This window comes from Oncorhynchus keta, chromosome 2, assembly GCF_023373465.1.
Source record: "Oncorhynchus keta strain PuntledgeMale-10-30-2019 chromosome 2, Oket_V2, whole genome shotgun sequence".
Classification (NCBI taxonomy): domain Eukaryota; kingdom Metazoa; phylum Chordata; class Actinopteri; order Salmoniformes; family Salmonidae; genus Oncorhynchus; species Oncorhynchus keta.
This window is the reverse complement of record NC_068422.1, coordinates 41,964,612-41,984,602: the sequence shown is the minus strand read 5'-3', so window position 1 is coordinate 41,984,602 and position 19,991 is coordinate 41,964,612. Positions and strand designations below refer to the sequence as shown.

Sequence of the window (19,991 nt, the reverse complement as noted above, 5' to 3'; positions counted from 1 at the left end):
GGGGAGAGGCACATTTATTACAGCTGTCATTGTGTCACCGCTGCAAATCCTAAACGAACCTTGCCTGTCCCTTTTCTAGGAAAAACACACTAAATGAATACAATATGCAGTATGGTAGTGACCCGGAGGCACTGAACACAAAGACTATAGGTCACAGGGCAAAGAGCTACTATAGGAATGTTGTTGCTATAGTTGGAACATGTATAACTTTCGCCATAATAAACTCGAATGCCTCTTTCGAGGAATTTGGAACACCATTTTCATTTTGAAACACTAGCGCGAGGCTAATGTCTACGGTTGCCTCTGAAGGTCTGAAAAGTGTGTGATTTACATCAGAACACGTAACACCACCAGGAATTTCTGCTGTGTGTCTTTGTTTGACATGCTTTACTACAGCGTGCAATAGAGTGCCAGAAGAGGCGTGATTACTAGTTCTCTCTCTCTCGCTCAATTGAGCAATCGACTCGCGGTTTGCTGAGGAGATTCCTGCACTGGTCGAAAGGGCGACAGACCCAGGAAGCCTAGACTGCAGAGACTGTGGTGTTCCCCGTAGGCAGCAGGTATTCCCATTTGAGAGAGAGAGAGAGCAAGAGAGAGAGACCGCCTCTCTGTCTGCTGGTTGGACTGACAGCTTGATTCATGCTGGCGACCCACACGCCATTGACAAATATTTCAAATACACTGGGGGGGGTCAGTTCCCTCAGACCTTTTCAGAGGACGGCTTCGGCAAACAAACCCTCCACAGAAGGTCCTTCAGCCTCGCAATTATTGAAACTTACTGCCTGAATGGGAGCCTTTAATGTTCTCCTTTAGATTCTATATTTCTCATTTGTTTTTGTTTCTTTAAATCTGGCGTGTGGTGCGTGGTGAGCTGAGGGGTGTGGTGGCATGTGTGGCGCGTGCGGAGACTAGCTGGAGATATGAAGAAATTCCTTTGTGGATGAATACGCCTTGGGTGACTGACAACTCTGAGACAGAGAGAGAACGTGAAAAGTGAGACTGTAGGTGTGAATGATGGGTTGAGAGAGATCATTTAAAAAAATTAAAAGGGGAGAATGGAACACTTACTCAATTTTGAGTATGAACATCAAGGCATTTCTGTGTCATTGCCCCCTCTGGAGAGTAATACTTTCCTGGTCACACCTCTGTCATTTGGTTTGGGTCTTAGCCTCAAGCAGCCTTATCTGGGCCTGAAGTCTCCCTCAGAAAGAACCAGGCTGAGCTCTTCATGACTGTCAGAGTCCGGATGGAAAACACACCCTCGGGCTGAATACATGAATACATCACAGGCTCCTCAATTAATCCAGGTTTGCTGAGGAATTATGCAGTCTCCAGGCATAATGGATCATTTGCCATCCACCTCCTTGCTTCTTTGTGATGAATATTGATGGCGGGGGAGCCAGGCAGTGTTTGGACACTGAGCTGAATGTGTAATGGCGTAGAACCCCGGAAGACGAGGACGGAGATGTGAACGATGGCTGAACAACACAGGCTTTGTTCTCCTGGGTCTGGATGGATCCATCATGCTTTTTAATGTTGCAGCTTGTGATTCCGGCTTCATATCTTTGTGTGCCAAAGCACAAACCTCCTAGAGGAGGTCTTTGGCATATGGACGCTGGAGTGGGAGAGAGAGAGAGAGAGCACTCAGAGAAGAAAACAATATTGGAAGTCGATAACTCTTGGAGAAATGTCAAACAAAGTTCATAAACAGTGGTTGTTTTGTCTACTTGCTCTTTATTTAAAGGTTGATCAGCCTCCAAGTTAAAAAATGCTTCCAACAATAAACTGCTGTGAAATGCTCAGAGTGTGTGTGTGTGTGTGTGTGTGTGTGTGTGTGTGTGTGTGTGTGTGTGTGTGTGTGTGTGTGTGTGTGTGTGTGTGTGTGTGTGTTATCATTGGGTTCGCAGCCACCTGTGGACACAGCTGGCTAAACTTCACGTTCTTTGTGTTCTTTAGTGGTATGCCATCTTCCCTGCATGAATGGTGGAAAGTGCAGTGCCAGGGACAAGTGTCAGTGCCCGCCTACCTTCACAGGGAAGTTCTGTCAGATGCCTGTTCAGAACGGGAATGGGCAGCAGCGCCAGAATGGACAGCAGCAGACGTCCCAGATTCACTCCACTCACACTCTGCCGCTCACCTTCAGCAATGGACAGAACCCTGGTAAGATAGAGTCCAGAAACATGGAGTTAAGGATGATTTTTTGAAAATGTTAGTTTTTCATCCACAGGCATAGAGGTACAAAAACAAAGGAGTATCCAGTAAGTGTACATCCAGTAAGTGCAGTCGGGGAACATTAAGTTGCTCTTTTCAATAACTTTGACCCAAAGTTTCTTCTTTCCCTTGTCTCCCCTAGTGAAATATGCCCCCAGCATCGTGAACATCCATGTGAAGCATCCCCCAGAGGCCTCGGTGCAGATCCACCAGGTCTCCCAGCTGGATGCCAATGGGCAGAAGGTGAAAGGCAATGGGCAGAATGGCCACTCCCAGACCCAGTCCCACTACACCTACCACCACTCAGAGAGCAGCCAGAAGATCCAGCAGCAGGGACACAACATCATCTACCCCAACCTGCAGAGCTACGTACCCCAGTACCAGCCTGTCTCCAACAGCCAGCTGGGACGCTGCTTCCAAGAGACCACCGGCACACAGGTCAGAGAGGGACTAGGGGGGAGGGGAGGGATGGAGAGAGAGGAGGGATGGAGGTGAAGAGTGGGGTAGAGAGAGGAAAACTGGAAGTGTTGAGAGTGCAGATTGAGAGTATTGGAAGACAAATTAGAGAAGGACAAGGGGAAAGGTGGGGGTTGGAGAAAGAGAGTGGAAATAAGAGGGGGAGAGTTTGTTAGGATTTGTGGTTAATGAGTACTGCTTCAATGCCAGCCATTTATCATTCTTTGCATTGGAAAAACTACAATCAAAGTAGCTGTTTGTGCATCGAACTAATCTACGCTAATCTAAATTGATGTGTGTTTAAAGGGGGGGGGGGGACAACCATGCCTCAATTTAAATCAATGCAGGTGTAAGAGCCTTCCTGTCATTTTTCAGCCTGCTTTATACCCAGAGAATAAAGATCTTATCAACACCAAGCAATTTTTCCCATCTTAGAAATAGTCCCTTAACCCAGGTCAGTGCTTAAAGTTATTAGCAGCATTGGCAACTCGCCCATCTTATCCACTCCAGATCACCATTCAATTTGGTTTGCATTTTGCAGTCAAATGGCCGTTGTGGTGATAAGGCTCCATCAGCAGGCGAGGCGCCGACGAGTGTTCCCTTATCAGTGTGTGTCCATCTGAGGGAGGCTTGGCGACAGGATGTGTTCTATAATAGAGCTGTTCTGTCTGAGACTTGGAGTTGGAGTGACAGATGGGCATTGTGTGATGCTGATGGCTCACAAGCCCATGTCGTGAGGCGTTGTTGTGCAGCTTTTTTTTATTACTTCAGCCAGCCAAATAGAGGAATATGAGGGATTTTTCTCCCGGCTGAAAATACTGAACTCGCTCACTCAGTCTTTCCCTCTGCTGTTCCTTCCCCCTCCCTTTCTCTATTTCTCTCTCTCTTTCTCTCTTTCTCTCTCTTTCTCTTCTAAATGCCAGTGTGGCAAGGCCCTCCCTGGTCTCAGCAAGCAGGAGGAATGCTGTCAGAGCATCGGAACATCCTGGGGGTTCCACAAATGCCAGAAGTGCCCAAAACCATGTAAGTACCGATGTAATGCAAGTAACACTCTTTGACCGGTGTAGATTATAATGCTTGGCCTTTATCAGAAGGCGAATGGGGAGTGAGAAAGACTGTCGTGGGATAGACAGGCAGCGACAGAGACAGATGAACTGTACACCCAATTAAGGATGTCTCAGCCCAATGAAATTTGTCTCAGCTTATGTGAGTGCCGTGTGGCTATTGGCTGCCGAGACACAGGAGTTGAAGATAGATCCGGTAATGCACCTTACTGGCACTGTGGAAGCAGTTTACTGGCATGTGCAGTTTCTCACTTCCTAACTGCTTCCAAGAAAATGTTTTTTTTTTTGTGTCGAGACAATCAACACATTGGAACCCGGCTTCTGCCAAAAAAAAAAGGAGGGGTAATGGTTTTTCACAGAGAATGACAGAGAAGGGGGCAGAAGGAAATGATGGGCGGGGGGGTTGGAGAAATGGTACAATTCAGTGAAGACACGCAAGTGTGAATGTGCTGACTCACATAGCAAACAGACCCAGACCAGACACAGACCCACAGTTATGTTCCAACATACCCACAGTTATGTTCCCTGGTGTCCAGTCCACGGACTCACCTCATGGTAATCCTCTAATAACTTTCTTGTGACATTTTACACTCGTGGGAATTGGCCTATATGGGTAGGGCTAAATGTTCATGTTTATTGCAGAAGAAGTATGTAAAGCATATGCAGGCATGGTAGCAATTGAAACGGAACAGTTTGGAGATGATGGGGAAATGATTAGGCCAAAGGTGAGGGCACCACAGTTCAGCTGACACAAGACTGAATCTAAATATCACACTGTTGATTTTACGCGCATTTTACATTTACTGTACTTTTCGTCGCATTTGTTGATCACGAAATGTGAAAATACTCTGGATACATTCAGTAACATGATACGAATATTCCTGGAAAATGTGGGGGGGGGTGCGACATAAGACCCAAGAAGATACACGGGTTTGAGTGAGAGGACTAACTGGTGTCTCCAAGTGGCCACACACATCCTCTCCAAACTGTGCACAGTTCCTAAACTATTTCAAAGCACTTTTCTGACTTAAAGAAGAGTCTTCAACTCTAAGGTGCTTTTGGGCTCTTCTAGCTGTGCAGTTGAGGAACTAGAGGAAGCACACTTGTAGTTGTTTTGTTTGGAACACAACCCTGCGTCCCCGCCATCACACAGTTACTGTTGTTTAAGCAATCCAAAAACGGCCCAAAGACATGACCAGCTATAAGCAATACAATACCATCTTCCAGTGTTAGGCTTTCACAGGGCAATTCAGAGAAACAGATGGTCATTTTGGTGCGGATAGAAAGGAGTCACGAGTGCATTCAGGTGTGTGTTCTGCGGCAGATGTTCTTCACAACAGACGAACGTAGGCTTATTCTGTTCAGAAATGGCATTGGGTTTGCCGCCATGTCATCTTGTAACTGTACATCCAACACAGTGGGAACATTTTCCTGACACTGTATAGGACACCAGTTTTAGGATATGGAAATGTGAAGTGCACATTTTTACTCACGGGTGTTTGGCTTGCTTGTATAACTTCACAGCAGTATTTATTCTAATCCTCAATGTCTCATCTTTCAAAATACAACGAGGCATCTTCATTTACAGCATGTCCCTCACTCGGACAGCAACAATGTTTTATAAAGTTGCCCAATTTAGCGGGTGGGATGGGGGCGTCTTCTTGTCGCGTGCGGTGCTCAAATTCAGAACGGCTGTCAGTCAAAACCCATACACCGCTGTGAAGCGCAGAGCCTGATCTCTGGCGTCATTTATAGCATGTTACTATACAGCCACTGCGTTCTAATTTAGGGGCTTATCAGTGCCCAAATCTGCAATGATCAACAGTATACGGGCACAAGTGGAAAGGACTACAATAGGTGAAAATCGATCCCTCTAATACCCCCAGATGAGCGTTACAACATTGCCGTGCTTGTATCATCCATAATGATTTGTACAGACCCAGACTGAAACCCAGACATAGTATTGATCTTGATCTTTCGCCGTTTTGTGTTTATAGTTCTGGAAAATGTTGAACTATGCTGGGATGCTAAAAAAAATATGCTAGGAATGAGAAATTGGGAGATCTGTTTTCAAATGAACATGACACAGCCTCGCTCTCATCACCTGAGACGCGTTACACAATGTAGCCTAGTTACGGTAAGTAACAACAGAATGACCAGCCCAGTCATTTCAGAGCAGCTGCTCTTGAGGCACTGCTAGCCTACCTCCAATGAAAATCCTAGCCTTGACTTGCCTAGCTAAATAAAGATAAAATACAAAATAATGCACTCTCACGAGTTGCCCAGTCACTTGTATCAGCTGGCAACAGGCAAAATAAAGACGCAGAGTCACATTCATTTGGGAACATAATATGACCCTTGTGTTTATCCAGATAAAAAAAAAAGGTGGCTGGCTTCTGGCCCTGTGGGTTTATTTTGAGAAGAGATCTGTTTAAAAAGAGAAAAAAAAACCTGGATGTCTCCATATCAGTCGTCTGTGTTCCCACGTGGCTGTCCTGTCTTTCTCTTCCTGGGCTATTTTAGCTTGTTGTTACCCAGTGGGGGAAGGTGAGGCCCATGTTTGCATTAGACCATTCCAACCATCTCCCAAGGGCTCTGCTTAAAGAATGATCTTTGTTTCTTTCGCACCAAAGCTATGGGACCGTTGAGAGCTTGGGGGACTGAGGGGATGGTGGGAGGAGACGGGGGTGGGACGCGGTTAGAGATATGTGTTTTCTCTCAATTAACTGGAGGGCGGTGGATATCCTCGCGTGAATAGCTTGTACTCAAGAAGAGCTCATAAAAAAAACAACTCATTTGTAACCCAGAAAAAAGCGATTAGTCTGCCTCAATCAGACAGGCATCAAAGTACTCTGTGTCCTCAGTGCACTTTGGAGATGAAATAACTACGCTTTAATCATTATCAAATAATCTTATGACAGCTTTTTAATAATAATAATAATAATAATAATAATAATATAATAATATATGCCATTTAGCAGACGCTTTTATCCAAAGCGACTTACAGTCATGTGTGCATACATTCTACGTATGGGTGGTCCCGGGAATCGAACCCACTACCCTGGCGTTTTCATTAACTCTCATTTTATGTCAGGGAGACTTTTCCCTGTTGGGCCTGAGAATCAAGTTTAACTCGGTTAGTTTGTACTCCTGTCTTACCTGACCGGTAGACTCTTTCAAGGTCAGAAATCACCACACGTATTTTTCGACCATTACTTCCCTGGTTTCCACACTGAACAAAACCTAAAGCCCTTCACCAGTTTGTTCCCAAAAGTCTCCTGTTATTGAGAGGTACAAAGGAGGCACAGTGTACTGACTGGTTGTGTTGGGAGTCAGGAATGGCAGGGGCGTGAGGTTAGTGTTTATGTGTGGGCGCCGTGTTAACAGCCACATTATGGCCCCGGAGACAGTTTTCACTGTTAAATAGATTGGCTTACGCGCAAACAAACACAGCCTTGTTCCCTGTTGACGAGGCTAGCAAGTTATCAATCTGCTTTTAGGTATTTGGGTGCCACCCTGTCACGGGGCCTGAAAAGCCCTCCATCAGTACTTCCGTCTGCCAGAGTAGATCTAGATTCCCCCTTATTACTGTAAGCAGACTTTGAGTCAACTCTCCATCTGCAATCACCCATCAGCATTGAAATGGTTTGATTTATTCTGAGCCAGCGGTACCATGGGCAATGCGGTTTAATGGTTCCTCTTTGAGGACTCTGACTGTGCCCTCGGGCTCTCCTCCTCCCTCATCCCCTGTCAACCCATTGGAGCTCAACCAGAGTCTTGATTAACAGATGTCAGCTCCCTTCGTTGAGTTTTTACAACGAAAGCAATTAATGTCAACCTTTGTAAATGAAACAGTAAGGCTACGTGGTGTTTGGCATTTGGAAGAGGAGGCAGGGGGGTGTTTTTGCACAGTGTTCTGTCCCTGAGGCTTGTGTGGCCAGGGATAAGAAAGTTGAATGCATGAGAGGAAGTGTTTGTTCGTGGGTTTGATCAGTTGCCGTGCATGTGCACGTGAGAGTGCACGTGAGAGAAGGGGTGTTTTACCCATATCTTCCCTTTCATTTCCTTTTCATATAATGGATGCTTGTGCCGTCGTTCAACTCCAATCCATGTGGTAGCAGAATTTTTTTTTTCTTTTGCCGTGATTCTCATTTTCCCGAGAGGTCAGCTTGAGATCCTTATTCTTGTCCTTTAACAGCTATCAGACAATGCTAGTGAGCTGAGAGGCCTGCGTCAGGAGGACAACACCATGCATTCGTGATTTCAGATCAAAGTGGGATTAAAGCAACCTGTCATCAAACAAAACCACGTGTGATGGTTTTTATTCTTGGCAGGTTTCCTGATGCCACCTCTAGTCTGGAGTCATGATAAACTATGTAACTGTTCTAGGTGACACTTCCAGTGCGATAAACTGAATTGTGTGTGTGTGTGTGTGTGTGTGTGTGTGTGTGTGTGTGTGTGTGTGTGTGTGTGTGTGTGTGTGTGTGTGTGTGTGTGTGTGTGTGTGTGTGTGTGTGTGTGTGTGTGTGTGTGTGTGTGTGTGTGTGTGTGTGTGTGTGTGTGTGTGTGTGTGTGTGCGTGTTGTATGCATGCATGCACGTGTGTCAGATGACACGTTGGTTCTTACTCAAGGTGTTTGTTTGATGGATCGTGTCTGTGTTGAACAGGTCAGAGTAGAGACTGTCAGAGGGGCCTTCCTCCTTCCTAAACAATTCTGGATGAATCCTCAAATGCGGTCTACTCAGAAGTCAGAAGGAATCCCCAAAGTATCAGTAGAAAATGCATAATGCATTTGAAAAAACCTTGACATGTCCTCAAACGTGTTCATGTGCGAGAAGGAAGCGTATATACCCGACCTACATTTGCTCTGAGTCCTATACGCCTCAGAGATGGAATGATGGGCGTCAAAACAAAGAACTCTCTCTCTCTCTCTCCTCTCCAGCTATTCCTCTGACAGCTGGAGGATCCAGACAGGCGATGGACTGCCCCCAGGGATACAAGCGCATCAACAACTCCCACTGCCAAGGTAAGAGCTGCGGCCCACCTCTAGTTCAACCTCTCTGCGTCGACCCGCTGGCATGGTTGCGCTTGTGTTTTCCCACACAGAGAGCGTTTCTTAGCGTGGAGGAGGGCTTTGCCAAGAGAAATGATTTGTCACCAGCCACATAAAACCCTGCTAGAGAGCAGGGCTGCAAACCAGAAACGGGAATGAATATGCTTCCTTTTGACAATGATATAATTCTCTCGCTTTGTGTTGGTGTCCTGTGCGCTCTTCTCTGCTCTACTCCTTCCTTGGGCGGTGTGGGCCTGTCTACCTGTACACAGCACCCTCTGCTGGTCCCTTACCTTCCGGTCCTCCACAGACGCACTCACTCAGCCAACTCTGAGGCGAGAGAGAATGTATTCTTAATTTAACAACCCGAGTGTGCCAGCTGCCATTTGTTGTCTCCCAGAGCTGCCTGAAATCCATCAAGGATGAAAGTTTTTTGTATTATTTTCTTTCTCCTCCTGACCTGCTCCACTCGCTCGTCAGTGATCAATCCTGCTTTAACAGGACCCCAAACACCATAACAGCCATGCAGGAGAGAGAGAGGGAAAAAAGAGGCAGGTGCCATATTTGATAGATTTCCCTAATCTGTATTGAATTTGAATATGATATAGCAAGTGATGACTACAATACATCAGGGCTGGCAGGCCTGGCCACTTTCAGGGGAGTCACTCGAACTCAAGCCTGCTCGGCGCCAGCGACTTTTGAACCCACTGTGGCCCAATTCAAATGAAATCACATTTTATTGGTCACATATTTAGCAGATGTTATTGCGGGTGTAGCCAAATGCTTGTCACCAAGGATCCAATTCGGGAAAGTTGTATTTCTGGTTGGAATGCTGGTGAGTTGCTGGCACTCTGATAGCTAAATGTTATTTCCGGCTGTATGCAAAAAAAAACGTTCTGGGCTAATAATGTAAGAAATAACACACACGCACACAAAATAAATACTGAAAAGTTGCTGCTAGAAGTAGAGCTGCCTTGCACGTCGGCACCATCTTAAAAGATTCACTCAGCACTCCGTTCAAGGGGAGAGAGAGGGAGACAGAGATAGAGAGGGAAAGAGAAGGCCAGCCTCAGTGTCTGGGTGGGGGCCCATATGGGCCACAGGCCTCTGCTTCAGGGACTTCACTGACTGCTCACTTTTTCAGAAGTCATTTATAACCCGTAACGCTCTCATCATCTCACCTGCAAACCCAGACCTCTGCTCCTCGCCATGGTAGTTGGCTGTTTGAACGGTCCGATCTTACAGAGAGGGGTTTTGTACAGCACTTTGAGATATCAAAATACATTTGATTTGATTTGATTCTGAACTAGTGAAGGCTTCTCCTTCAAATCGAACTTGTGGCATTTGTTCGACAATAGCAACTGCCCAACACTTAGCACACTACATTATTCCACATCATTGAGGAATGATATATTGGAACAGTGGACGGTACATTGAAGATATCAGGAGACATCATTTGGCATCTCTCCCTGCTCTCTTCAAAGGAATCCCATTCGTTGGCAGCACTGGTACTGTCGTGCATGGCACAACCAATAGAGGGCATCTGCCAGGGTTACACTGGTTCGCCATGAAGCAGAGCGCCAGCACGCCAAAGCGTTTGCCAAGCGCAAAGGGCTCTGAAAGGGGAGCTGAGGCCTGCTTGCTGCCTAGTCGGAGAGCTGCCAGGCTGAGGAGAACAGAGCGCCGGCCCAGGGCCCAGGAGCCCAGACTTGGCTATTCCTGTGGAGGTGCTGTGACTCACCCTGTAATCCACCACATCCTGTTCCCGTTATTATTCACCCTTTTTTTTTACAGGGCCGATTTGGATTTAATTTCCAATTTGTTTTCCTTGGAGCGAGGTACGTGTGTTTACTAATCGCCAGACATGGTGTGACTGTGTCCAATATAAGATGTGGAGGGAAAAAGAGACAAGGTAGAGGATTGCTTGGCTGGTTTCAAGATGTGTGGAGTCGGTTTGGTCCCGGGTCTGATCCAGGTTCTGATTAAATTCCCGAGTGAGCCATTTGAGTTCTGAAGCGGTGAGGTTAGGGGCAAAGTGTGGTGTTAGGCATGGTTAAATTCAGTATGATTTCACTTGGACAAGCCAATCTCCCTCCCACATACTCTAGTTTAGCACTTCTCAGGCACTGCTGAATGTTGTGGGGGCTAATGCGCAGGTGCGTCCCAGACAGATTATGTGAGCAGAGATGGAGTGGAGCGAGGCCAATTTGACAAGAGCAGGGAGCGAGATTCCCAAAGGCTGGAGCATCGGCCTTCTCGCCCAGCTCCAATTTCACTCCAGTAGCGTTCCCTTCACGAGCTCAGGGCATGCCCGGCGGAGCATGCGCCTGTAGTCTACTTGTGTGCGGCTGTAAACCCCTTGCTTTAGCTACTCTCATGGAGTTCGCTAAATATTTTCAGATAGAAACTGATAAAACACACAGGTGCTAAATCAATCTGACTTACAAAGAGGAGGACCAAGAGCAAGAGTGGGAGTGCGGTGATGTAGCGTCCACAGCTAAAATAATCATTGTGGAATCTGAAAAGAGACGTATCCCAAAAGCGTGATGGTGTACTTACTACCTGCACATGTTAAAAGAAAGGAACGAGGCGGGTAGATAACTTAGTGTGTCATTGTAGCAAAGTATTTATAAACTCAAAATCAGATCTCTTAAACGTTTCGTTCATTTTTTGTTCTATTATCTATACAATAGGCCATCATTGATTTTGGCCCAATAGGCCTGGCATATTCCCACGTCCGAGGAGCTTTCCGTTTTGATTGGGTTATTGTGCCTAAAAAACCTTTAGGCCTACCTATAGAGAGAAAGGCCTACCTATAGAGAGAAAGGCCTACCTATAGAGAGAAAGGCCTACCTACAGGCCTACCTATAGAGAGAAAAACTAACTTTGCATCTCTGCCCAGCCTGGCAAGAGTGGCCAAAAGGGTGTTTATCATCCCAGTAGCTCTGCAAATTCATTCTAAAAATGAATTCAATGCACTAATAAGACATTTTTAGTTTCATTTGTATTTCATTCTAAGTAAGTCACAGCCTATATGCGCAATTTATAAACTATAATGATTTAATACAACAAAATGTTGTTTAAATGCTGAGCGCTTTATGTCCCAGCCAGTCTACTGTGTCTACTGTGTCTATTGTGTCACACTCGCAAATGCTTCACAATGTATTTCTTTGTAGGCTATAGCCTTGAAACAATTGAAATAATATTACCTAAATAATTAGTTCTTTCTTAGGCTCCCTGTCTGTCTCCTGACCTATTTAGAGTGTTTATATGCTGTGTAATATGACATGTAGCCCTTTTGAAATTATGTTCGCTTCTTACAGTCACTTTTTCATGAATTATTTCAAGTACTTTTCATTCAAATCCAAATGGTTTGGTTTCAATACTTCAAAACCAAATGGTAGGTCCAGGTAGTCACAAGAATAGATGTGTGTTGGTCAAACGGTGATTTTAATTAATGGAGCGAATTTGGAGTGGCATTATTTTTTCTGTGAGCACGGAGCGGTTGGAAAGGACATGGAGTGCCAGAGCGGTATGCAACTTGTTTCACTCTGCTCACATGCCCTGGTTCCAGCCCAGGCAGCGGATTTGAGTACAAAGTGATTAAGGTGATGAGGGAGCAGTGATTTATTCAACTTTATTTAACCAGGAGAACCCATTGAGACCAGGTTCTCATTTCCAATGGTAGCTGTGCTCCTATGCTTCTCCTCAACCTAGCATGACACATTTCTCCGTGTGTCATCAGAGGCAATTGGCTGCTCTCTGTGAGGCCCCAAGGGGCCAGAAATAGTCAATTCATCTCTCCTCCACTCGGCTCACCGCTGGGCCGTTTTTATTGCCTTGTGGGTAATTATTCTGTCAGTGCGGTGATTGACAGCGCAGGTGGGCGCGGCTCAGAGGAGCGGTGCAGGTGTTGAAACTGCGAAACCACCAGTGGAGACGTGTTTGAGTACACGCCGCGTCCCGTAAGATGATAATTGCCATTCATTGATATTCCCGACAAGAGGGTGTCATAGAAAAGAATGTTAACGCAAACATCTTTCTCCTCTTGAGATCTGCCCGAGAAGAAAAAAGGGGGATTTTGATCATCTATCCTGTAGGGCAGGAAGGAACACCCTCATTCACCCACCCCAGGGGAAACGTCACTGGGAAGTGACGTCTCTGACCCTGATTAGTGGTTCTTTGACAGTTTGACAGAGCCTCCTGTGTTATGGACCTGGGCGTGATGTAGCCGCTGAACTATTCATGACTTACATGGAAGGATATCAACATGCTGCCGGCTGGTGTTAGAGTGCCACACGGTGATGTGATGCTGCTCTTGTCATGACACGATCCACTTAGTGTCAGGCGTCTCGCACCCTCTCTGTCTACATGATAATAATAATAATAATATATGCCATTTAGCAGACGCTTTTATCCAAAGCGACTTACAGTCATGTGTGCATACATTCTACGTATGGGTGGTCCCGGGGATCGAACCCACTACCCTGGCGTTACAAGCGCCATGCTCTACCAACTGAGCTACAGAAGTACTGCTCCTGTACAAAGCTCTCTTTTCGATACATAACTCAGACACATGCTTCGTATTTAGCCCTCTCAATAACAAACTGCACTTGTAAACTGGATGCCAGAAGAAATGAGCCAGGTATATGTAAACCGCTAAGAGGCAACTGAGTTGGAAGGGGATACAAAGTCTCCTTGTCTCCTGTTAGGAGGAAGAATACGGGGGAGAGCATTCTGTTGACCTTCTTCCAGCCGGACATATTATGTCTACCCTGCTGTTGCCTCCTGAACAAGCAGGGTTTCTCAAACCCGGTCCCCGGGACCCAAAGGCTGCATGTTCTGTTTTTTTGCCCTAACCCTACACATCTGATTCAAATGATCAAAGCTTTAGGATTAGTTGATTATTTGAATCAGCTGTGTAGTGCTAGGGCAAAAACTAAAACGTGCACGTCTTGCGGTCCCGAGGACCGAGTTTGAGAAACCCTTCTCTAGTGACTGGCTGACACAGCACAGCTGCAATGAGCCAATGAACCCCTGAGGACATAAAGCATAAAGCTGTTCGTCCCACAGCCAGCCTCATAACCCAGACCTTGAACTAAGGAAATGAACCTGCTCTTCTGTGATGTTACTACATAACCAGGATTTATGCCTAAAACCTGAAACTGTCTCTTCAACTCCACATTAATTACCTAAAACTACAGGGCTGCCTTGGACCAGAACAGTTATGTAGTGGCTACACCAGGGTTATGCGGCTACAACAGGGTTGTGTGGCTACACCAGAGTTATGCGGCTACACCAGGGTTATGCGGCTACACCAGGGTTATGCGGCTACACCAGGGTTATGCGGCTACACCAGGGTTATGCGGCTACAGCAGGGTTAATAGGCTACACCGGGGTTAATAGGCTACACCAGGGTTATGCGGCTAAACCAGGATTAATAGGCTACACCAGGGTTAATAGGCTACACCAGGGTTAATGGGCTACACCAGGGTTATGCGGCTAAACCAGGGTTAATAGGCTACACCAAGGTTAATAGGCTACACCAGGGTTAATGGGCTACACCAGGGTTATGCGGCTAAACCAGGATTAATAGGCTACACCAGGGTTAATAGGCTACACCAGGGTTAATGGGCTACACCAGGGTTATGTGGCTAAACCAGGGTTAATAGGCTACACCAAGGTTAATAGGCTACACCAGGGTTAAAGGGCTACAGCAGGGTTATGCGGCTAAACCAGGGTTATGCGGCTACACCAAGGTTAATAGGCTACACCAGGGTTAATAGGCTACAGCAGGGTTAATAGGCTACACCAGGGTTAATGGGCTACACCAGGGTTATGCGGCTACACCAGGGTTATGCGGCTAAACCAGGGTTATGTGGCTACACCAAGGTTAATAGGCTACACCAAGGTTAATAGGCTACAACAGTGTTAATAGGCTACACCAATGTTAATAGGCTACACCAGGGTTAATAGGCTACACCAGGGTTAAAGGGCTAAACCAGGGTTATGCGGCTACAACAGGGTTAATAGGCTACACCAGGGTTAATAGGCTACACCAATGTTAATAGGCTACACCAGGGTTAATAGGCTACACCAGGGTTAAAGGGCTAAACCAGGGTTATGCGGCTACAACAGGGTTAATAGGCTACACCAGGGTTATGCGGCTAACCAGGGTTAATATGCAGCTAAACCAGGGTTAATAGGCTACACCAGGGTTAAAGGGCTACAGCAGGGTTATGCGGCTAAACCAGGGTTATGCGGCTAAACCAGGGTTATGGGCTACACCAGGGTTAATAGGCTACACCAGGGTTAATGGGCTACACCAGGGTTATGTGGCTAAACCAGGGTTAATAGGCTACACCAAATAGGCTAATAGGCTACACCAGGGTTAAAGGGCTACAGCAGGGTTATGCGGCTAAACCAGGGTTATGCGGCTACACCAAGGTTAATAGGCTACACCAGGGTTAATAGGCTACACCAGGGTTAATAGGCTACACCAGGGTTAATGGGCTACACCAGGGTTATGCGGCTACACCAGGGTTATGCGGCTAAACCAGGGTTATGTGGCTACACCAATGTTAATAGGCTACACCAGGGTTAATAGGCTACACCAGGGTTAAAGGGCTAAACCAGGGTTATGCGGCTACAACAGGGTTAATAGGCTACACCAGGGTTATGCGGCTACACCGGGGTTATGCGGCTACACCAGGGTTATGCGGCTACACCAGGGTTATGCAGCTAAACCAGGGTTAATAGGCTACACCAGGGTTAAAGGGCTACAGCAGGGTTATGCGGCTACACCAGGGTTATGCGGCTAAACCAGGGTTATGTGGCTACACCAAGGTTAATAGGCTACACCAGGGTTAATGGGCTACACCAGGGTTATGTGGCTAAACCAGGGTTAATAGGCTACACCAAGGTTAATAGGCTACACCAGGGTTAAAGGGCTACAGCAGGGTTATGCGGCTAAACCAGGGTTATGCGGCTACACCAAGGTTAATAGGCTACACCAGGGTTAATAGGCTACACCAGGGTTAATAGGCTACACCAGGGTTAATGGGCTACACCAGGGTTATGCGGCTACACCAGGGTTATGCGGCTAAACCAGGGTTATGTGGCTACACCAATGTTAATAGGCTACACCAGGGTTAATAGGCTACACCAGGGTTAAAGGGCTAAACCAGGGTTATGCGGCTACAACAGGGTTAATAGGCTACACCAGGGTTATGCGGCTACACCGGGGTTATGCGGCTACACCAGGGTTATGCGGCTACACCAGGGTTATGCAGCTAAACCAGGGTTAATAGGCTACACCAGGGTTAAAGGGCTACAGCAGGGTTATGCGGCTACACCAGGGTTATGCGGCTAAACCAGGGTTATGTGGCTACACCAAGGTTAATAGGCTACACCAGGGTTAATGGGCTACACCAGGGTTATGTGGCTAAACCAGGGTTAATAGGCTACACCAAGGTTAAAGGGCTACAGCAGGGTTATGCGGCTACACCAGGGTTATGCGGCTAAACCAGGGTTATGTGGCTACACCAAGGTTAATAGGCTACACCAGGGTTAATGGGCTACACCAGGGTTATGCAGCTAAACCAGGGTTAATAGGCTACACCAGGGTTAAAGGGCTACAGCAGGGTTATGCGGCTACACCAGGGTTATGCGGCTAAACCAGGGTTATGTGGCTACACCAAGGTTAATAGGCTACACCAGGGTTAATGGGCTACACCAGGGTTATGTGGCTAAACCAGGGTTAATAGGCTACACCAAGGTTAATAGGCTACACCAGGGTTAAAGGGCTACAGCAGGGTTATGCGGCTAAACCAGGGTTATGCGGCTACACCAAGGTTAATAGGCTACACCAGGGTTAATAGGCTACACCAGGGTTAATAGGCTACACCAGGGTTAATGGGCTACACCAGGGTTATGCGGCTACACCAGGGTTATGCGGCTAAACCAGGGTTATGTGGCTACACCAAGGTTAATAGGCTACACCAAGGTTAATGCGGCTACAACAGTGTTAATAGGCTACACCAATGTTAATAGGCTACACCAGGGTTAATAGGCTACACCAGGGTTAAAGGGCTAAACCAGGGTTATGCGGCTAAACAGGGTTAATAGGCTACACCAGGGTTAATAGGCTACACCAGGGTTAAAGGGCTAAACCAGGGTTATGCGGCTACAACAGGGTTAATAGGCTACACCAGGGTTATGCGGCTACACCGGGGTTATGCGGCTACACCAGGGTTATGCAGCTAAACCAGGGTTAATAGGCTACACCAGGGTTAAAGGGCTACAGCAGGGTTATGCGGCTACACCAGGGTTATGCGGCTAAACCAGGGTTATGTGGCTACACCAAGGTTAATAGGCTACACCAGGGTTAATGGGCTACACCAGGGTTATGTGGCTAAACCAGGGTTAATAGGCTACACCAAGGTTAATAGGCTACACCAGGGTTAAAGGGCTACAGCAGGGTTATGCGGCTAAACCAGGGTTATGCGGCTACACCAAGGTTAATAGGCTACACCAGGGTTAATAGGCTACACCAGGGTTAATGCGGCTACACCAGGGTTAATGGGCTACACCAGGGTTATGCGGCTACACCAGGGTTATGCAGCTAAACCAGGGTTATGTGGCTACACCAAGGTTAATAGGCTACACCAAGGTTAATAGGCTACAACAATGTTAATAGGCTACACCAATGTTAATAGGCTACACCAGGGTTAATAGGCTACACCAGGGTTAAAGGGCTAAACCAGGGTTATGCGGCTACAACAGGGTTAATAGGCTACACCAGGGTTAATAGGCTACACCAATGTTAATAGGCTTCACCAGGGTTAATAGGCTACACCAGGGTTAAAGGGCTAAACCAGGGTTATGCGGCTACAACAGGGTTAATAGGCTACACCAGGGTTATGCGGCTACACCGGGGTTATGCGGCTACACCAGGGTTATGCGGCTACACCAGGGTTATGCAGCTAAACCAGGGTTAATAGGCTACACCAGGGTTAAAGGGCTACAGCAGGGTTATGCGGCTACACCAGGGTTATGCGGCTAAACCAGGGTTATGTGGCTACACCAAGGTTAATAGGCTACACCAGGGTTATGCGGCTAAACCAGGGTTATGTGGCTACACCAAGGTTAATAGGCTACACCAGGGTTATGCGGCTAAACCAGGGTTATGTGGCTACACCAAGGTTAATAGGCTACACCAGGGTTGTGCGGCTAAACCAGGGTTATGCGGCTACACCAAGGTTAATAGGCTACACCAGGGTTATGCGGCTAAACCAGGGTTATGTGGCTACACCAAGGTTAATAGGCTACACCAGGGTTAAAGGGCTAAACCAGGGTTAAAGGGCTAAACCAGGGTTATGCGGCTACACCAGGGTTATGCGGCTAAACCAAGGTTAATAGGCTACACCAAGGTTAATAGGCTACACCAGTGTTAATAGGCTACACCAGGGTTAATGGGCTACAGCAGGGTTATGCGGCTACACCAGGGTTATGCGGCTAAACCAGGGTTATGTGGCTACACCAAGGTTAATAGGCTACACCAGGGTTATGCGGCTACACCAGGGTTATGCGGCTACACCAGGGTTAATAGGCTACACCAGGGTTAATAGGCTACACCAGGGTTAATAGGCTACACCAGGGTTAATAGGCTACACCAGGATTATGCGGCTACACCAGGGTTATGCGGCTACACCAGGGTTATGCGGCTACACCAGGGTTAATAGGCTACACCAGGATTATGCGGCTAAACCAGGGTTATGAGGCTGTGTTTTGCACACAACTCCATTATATGCACATTCAGTCCATGTTCCTTTCTGTACTGTGTAATAAACACTAATATGTATATCAACAGTGCATTACTTTGTTCCTCTCCTTGTTGTTCTGTTGCAGATCTTAATGAGTGCCAGCTGCAGGGCGTGTGTCCCAACGGAGACTGTCTGAACACCATGGGTAGCTACAGGTGCAGCTGTAAGGCCGGCTTCATCCCTGACCCCACCCTCTCCACCTGTATCCGTAAGTCCTCTCTCTCTCTCTCTCTCTCTCTCTCTCTCTCTCTCTCTCTCTCTCTCTCTCTTTGTCTCTCTCTCTCTGTCTCTCTCTCTCTCTCTCTTTGTCTCTCTCTCTCTCTCTCTCTCTCTCTCTCTCTCTCTCTCTCTCTCTGTCCCTCTCCCTCTCCTCTCCCTCTTCCTCTCCCTCTCTCTCTCCCTCTCTCTCTCTCTCTCTCTCTCTCTCTCTCTGTATCTCTCCCTCTCCCTCCCTCTCTCTCTCTCTCAGTGCCATTTTTGGGTGACATACATTTCCCATACATTTCTTTGAATTTGTATTAATTCAGCCCATACAGTCTGGGTTGCAGTCTAAGAATGTTGTGAATGCCGCAAATCGTACTGCAAAGGCTGCGTTTTGATGAAATGCATACGAATGTGGGAACAGACGAAAATGCATGGATGAAAAGCATGGTGTTTATCAAATTAATCAGATTCCCCCTAGAGCATGGAACACAAGGCACAGCATTTGAAAACACAGCAGATCTCATTTCTCTCTACTGAAAGAGGGAGGGACGGAAGGAGGGATGGAGGGAGGGAGGGATTAAAATCCTATTGACCTGATTCTATGTTCTCTGGGTTTTTGGTCGGAGAACGATTGAACAGTGATGGCCTTTAATCACTGTTCCAATGTAATCTGTGTTTCCCTGTCGGCTCGTTGTCTCTTCCAGTCCGACCACTGTGTGTGTGTGTGTGTGTGTGTGTGTGTGTGTGTGTGTGTCTGTGTGTGTGTGTGTGTGTGTGTGTGTGTGTGTGTGTGTGTGTGTGTGTGTGTGTGTGTGTTTGTATGTGTGTTTCTGTGTGTGTGTGTGTGTGTGTGTGTGTGTGTGTGTGTGTGTGTGTGTGTGTGTGTGTGTGTGTGTGTGTGTGTGTGTGTGTTTGTGTGTTTGTTTGTATGTGTGTTTCTGTGTGTGTGTTGTCATTCTTGTTTTTTCTTCTATTCCTGGTTCCCCTCTATTTATCTCATTGCTAATGAAACCTGAGTGGCCATTCATCAACATCACTGGCTACGGCAAGGAGCCTTGCTGCCGTTTTGTTCTTACATGGAAAAAGGAGGCGTTTGAAATTCATCAGTGACATCAGCCATTGTGTCTGCCCCCTCCCCTGCATATGTTGCCTGTCATTGAACCCCCCCCCCTCTAGACA

General features: G+C 46.9%; 1 protein-coding gene across 1 annotated transcript in view; it reads left to right on the top strand.

Moving 5' to 3' along the window:
• Positions 1-19,991, top strand: part of LOC118361335 (latent-transforming growth factor beta-binding protein 1-like) — a 139,753-nt gene that overhangs the window by 59,622 nt on the left and 60,140 nt on the right. The window contains exons 6-10 of the mRNA XM_052476912.1: positions 1,957-2,160; positions 2,354-2,649; positions 3,591-3,690; positions 8,674-8,757; positions 18,694-18,816. Coding sequence (XP_052332872.1) covers positions 1,957-2,160; positions 2,354-2,649; positions 3,591-3,690; positions 8,674-8,757; positions 18,694-18,816 — 807 coding nt within the window. The remainder of the gene's footprint in view (positions 1-1,956; positions 2,161-2,353; positions 2,650-3,590; positions 3,691-8,673; positions 8,758-18,693; positions 18,817-19,991) is intronic.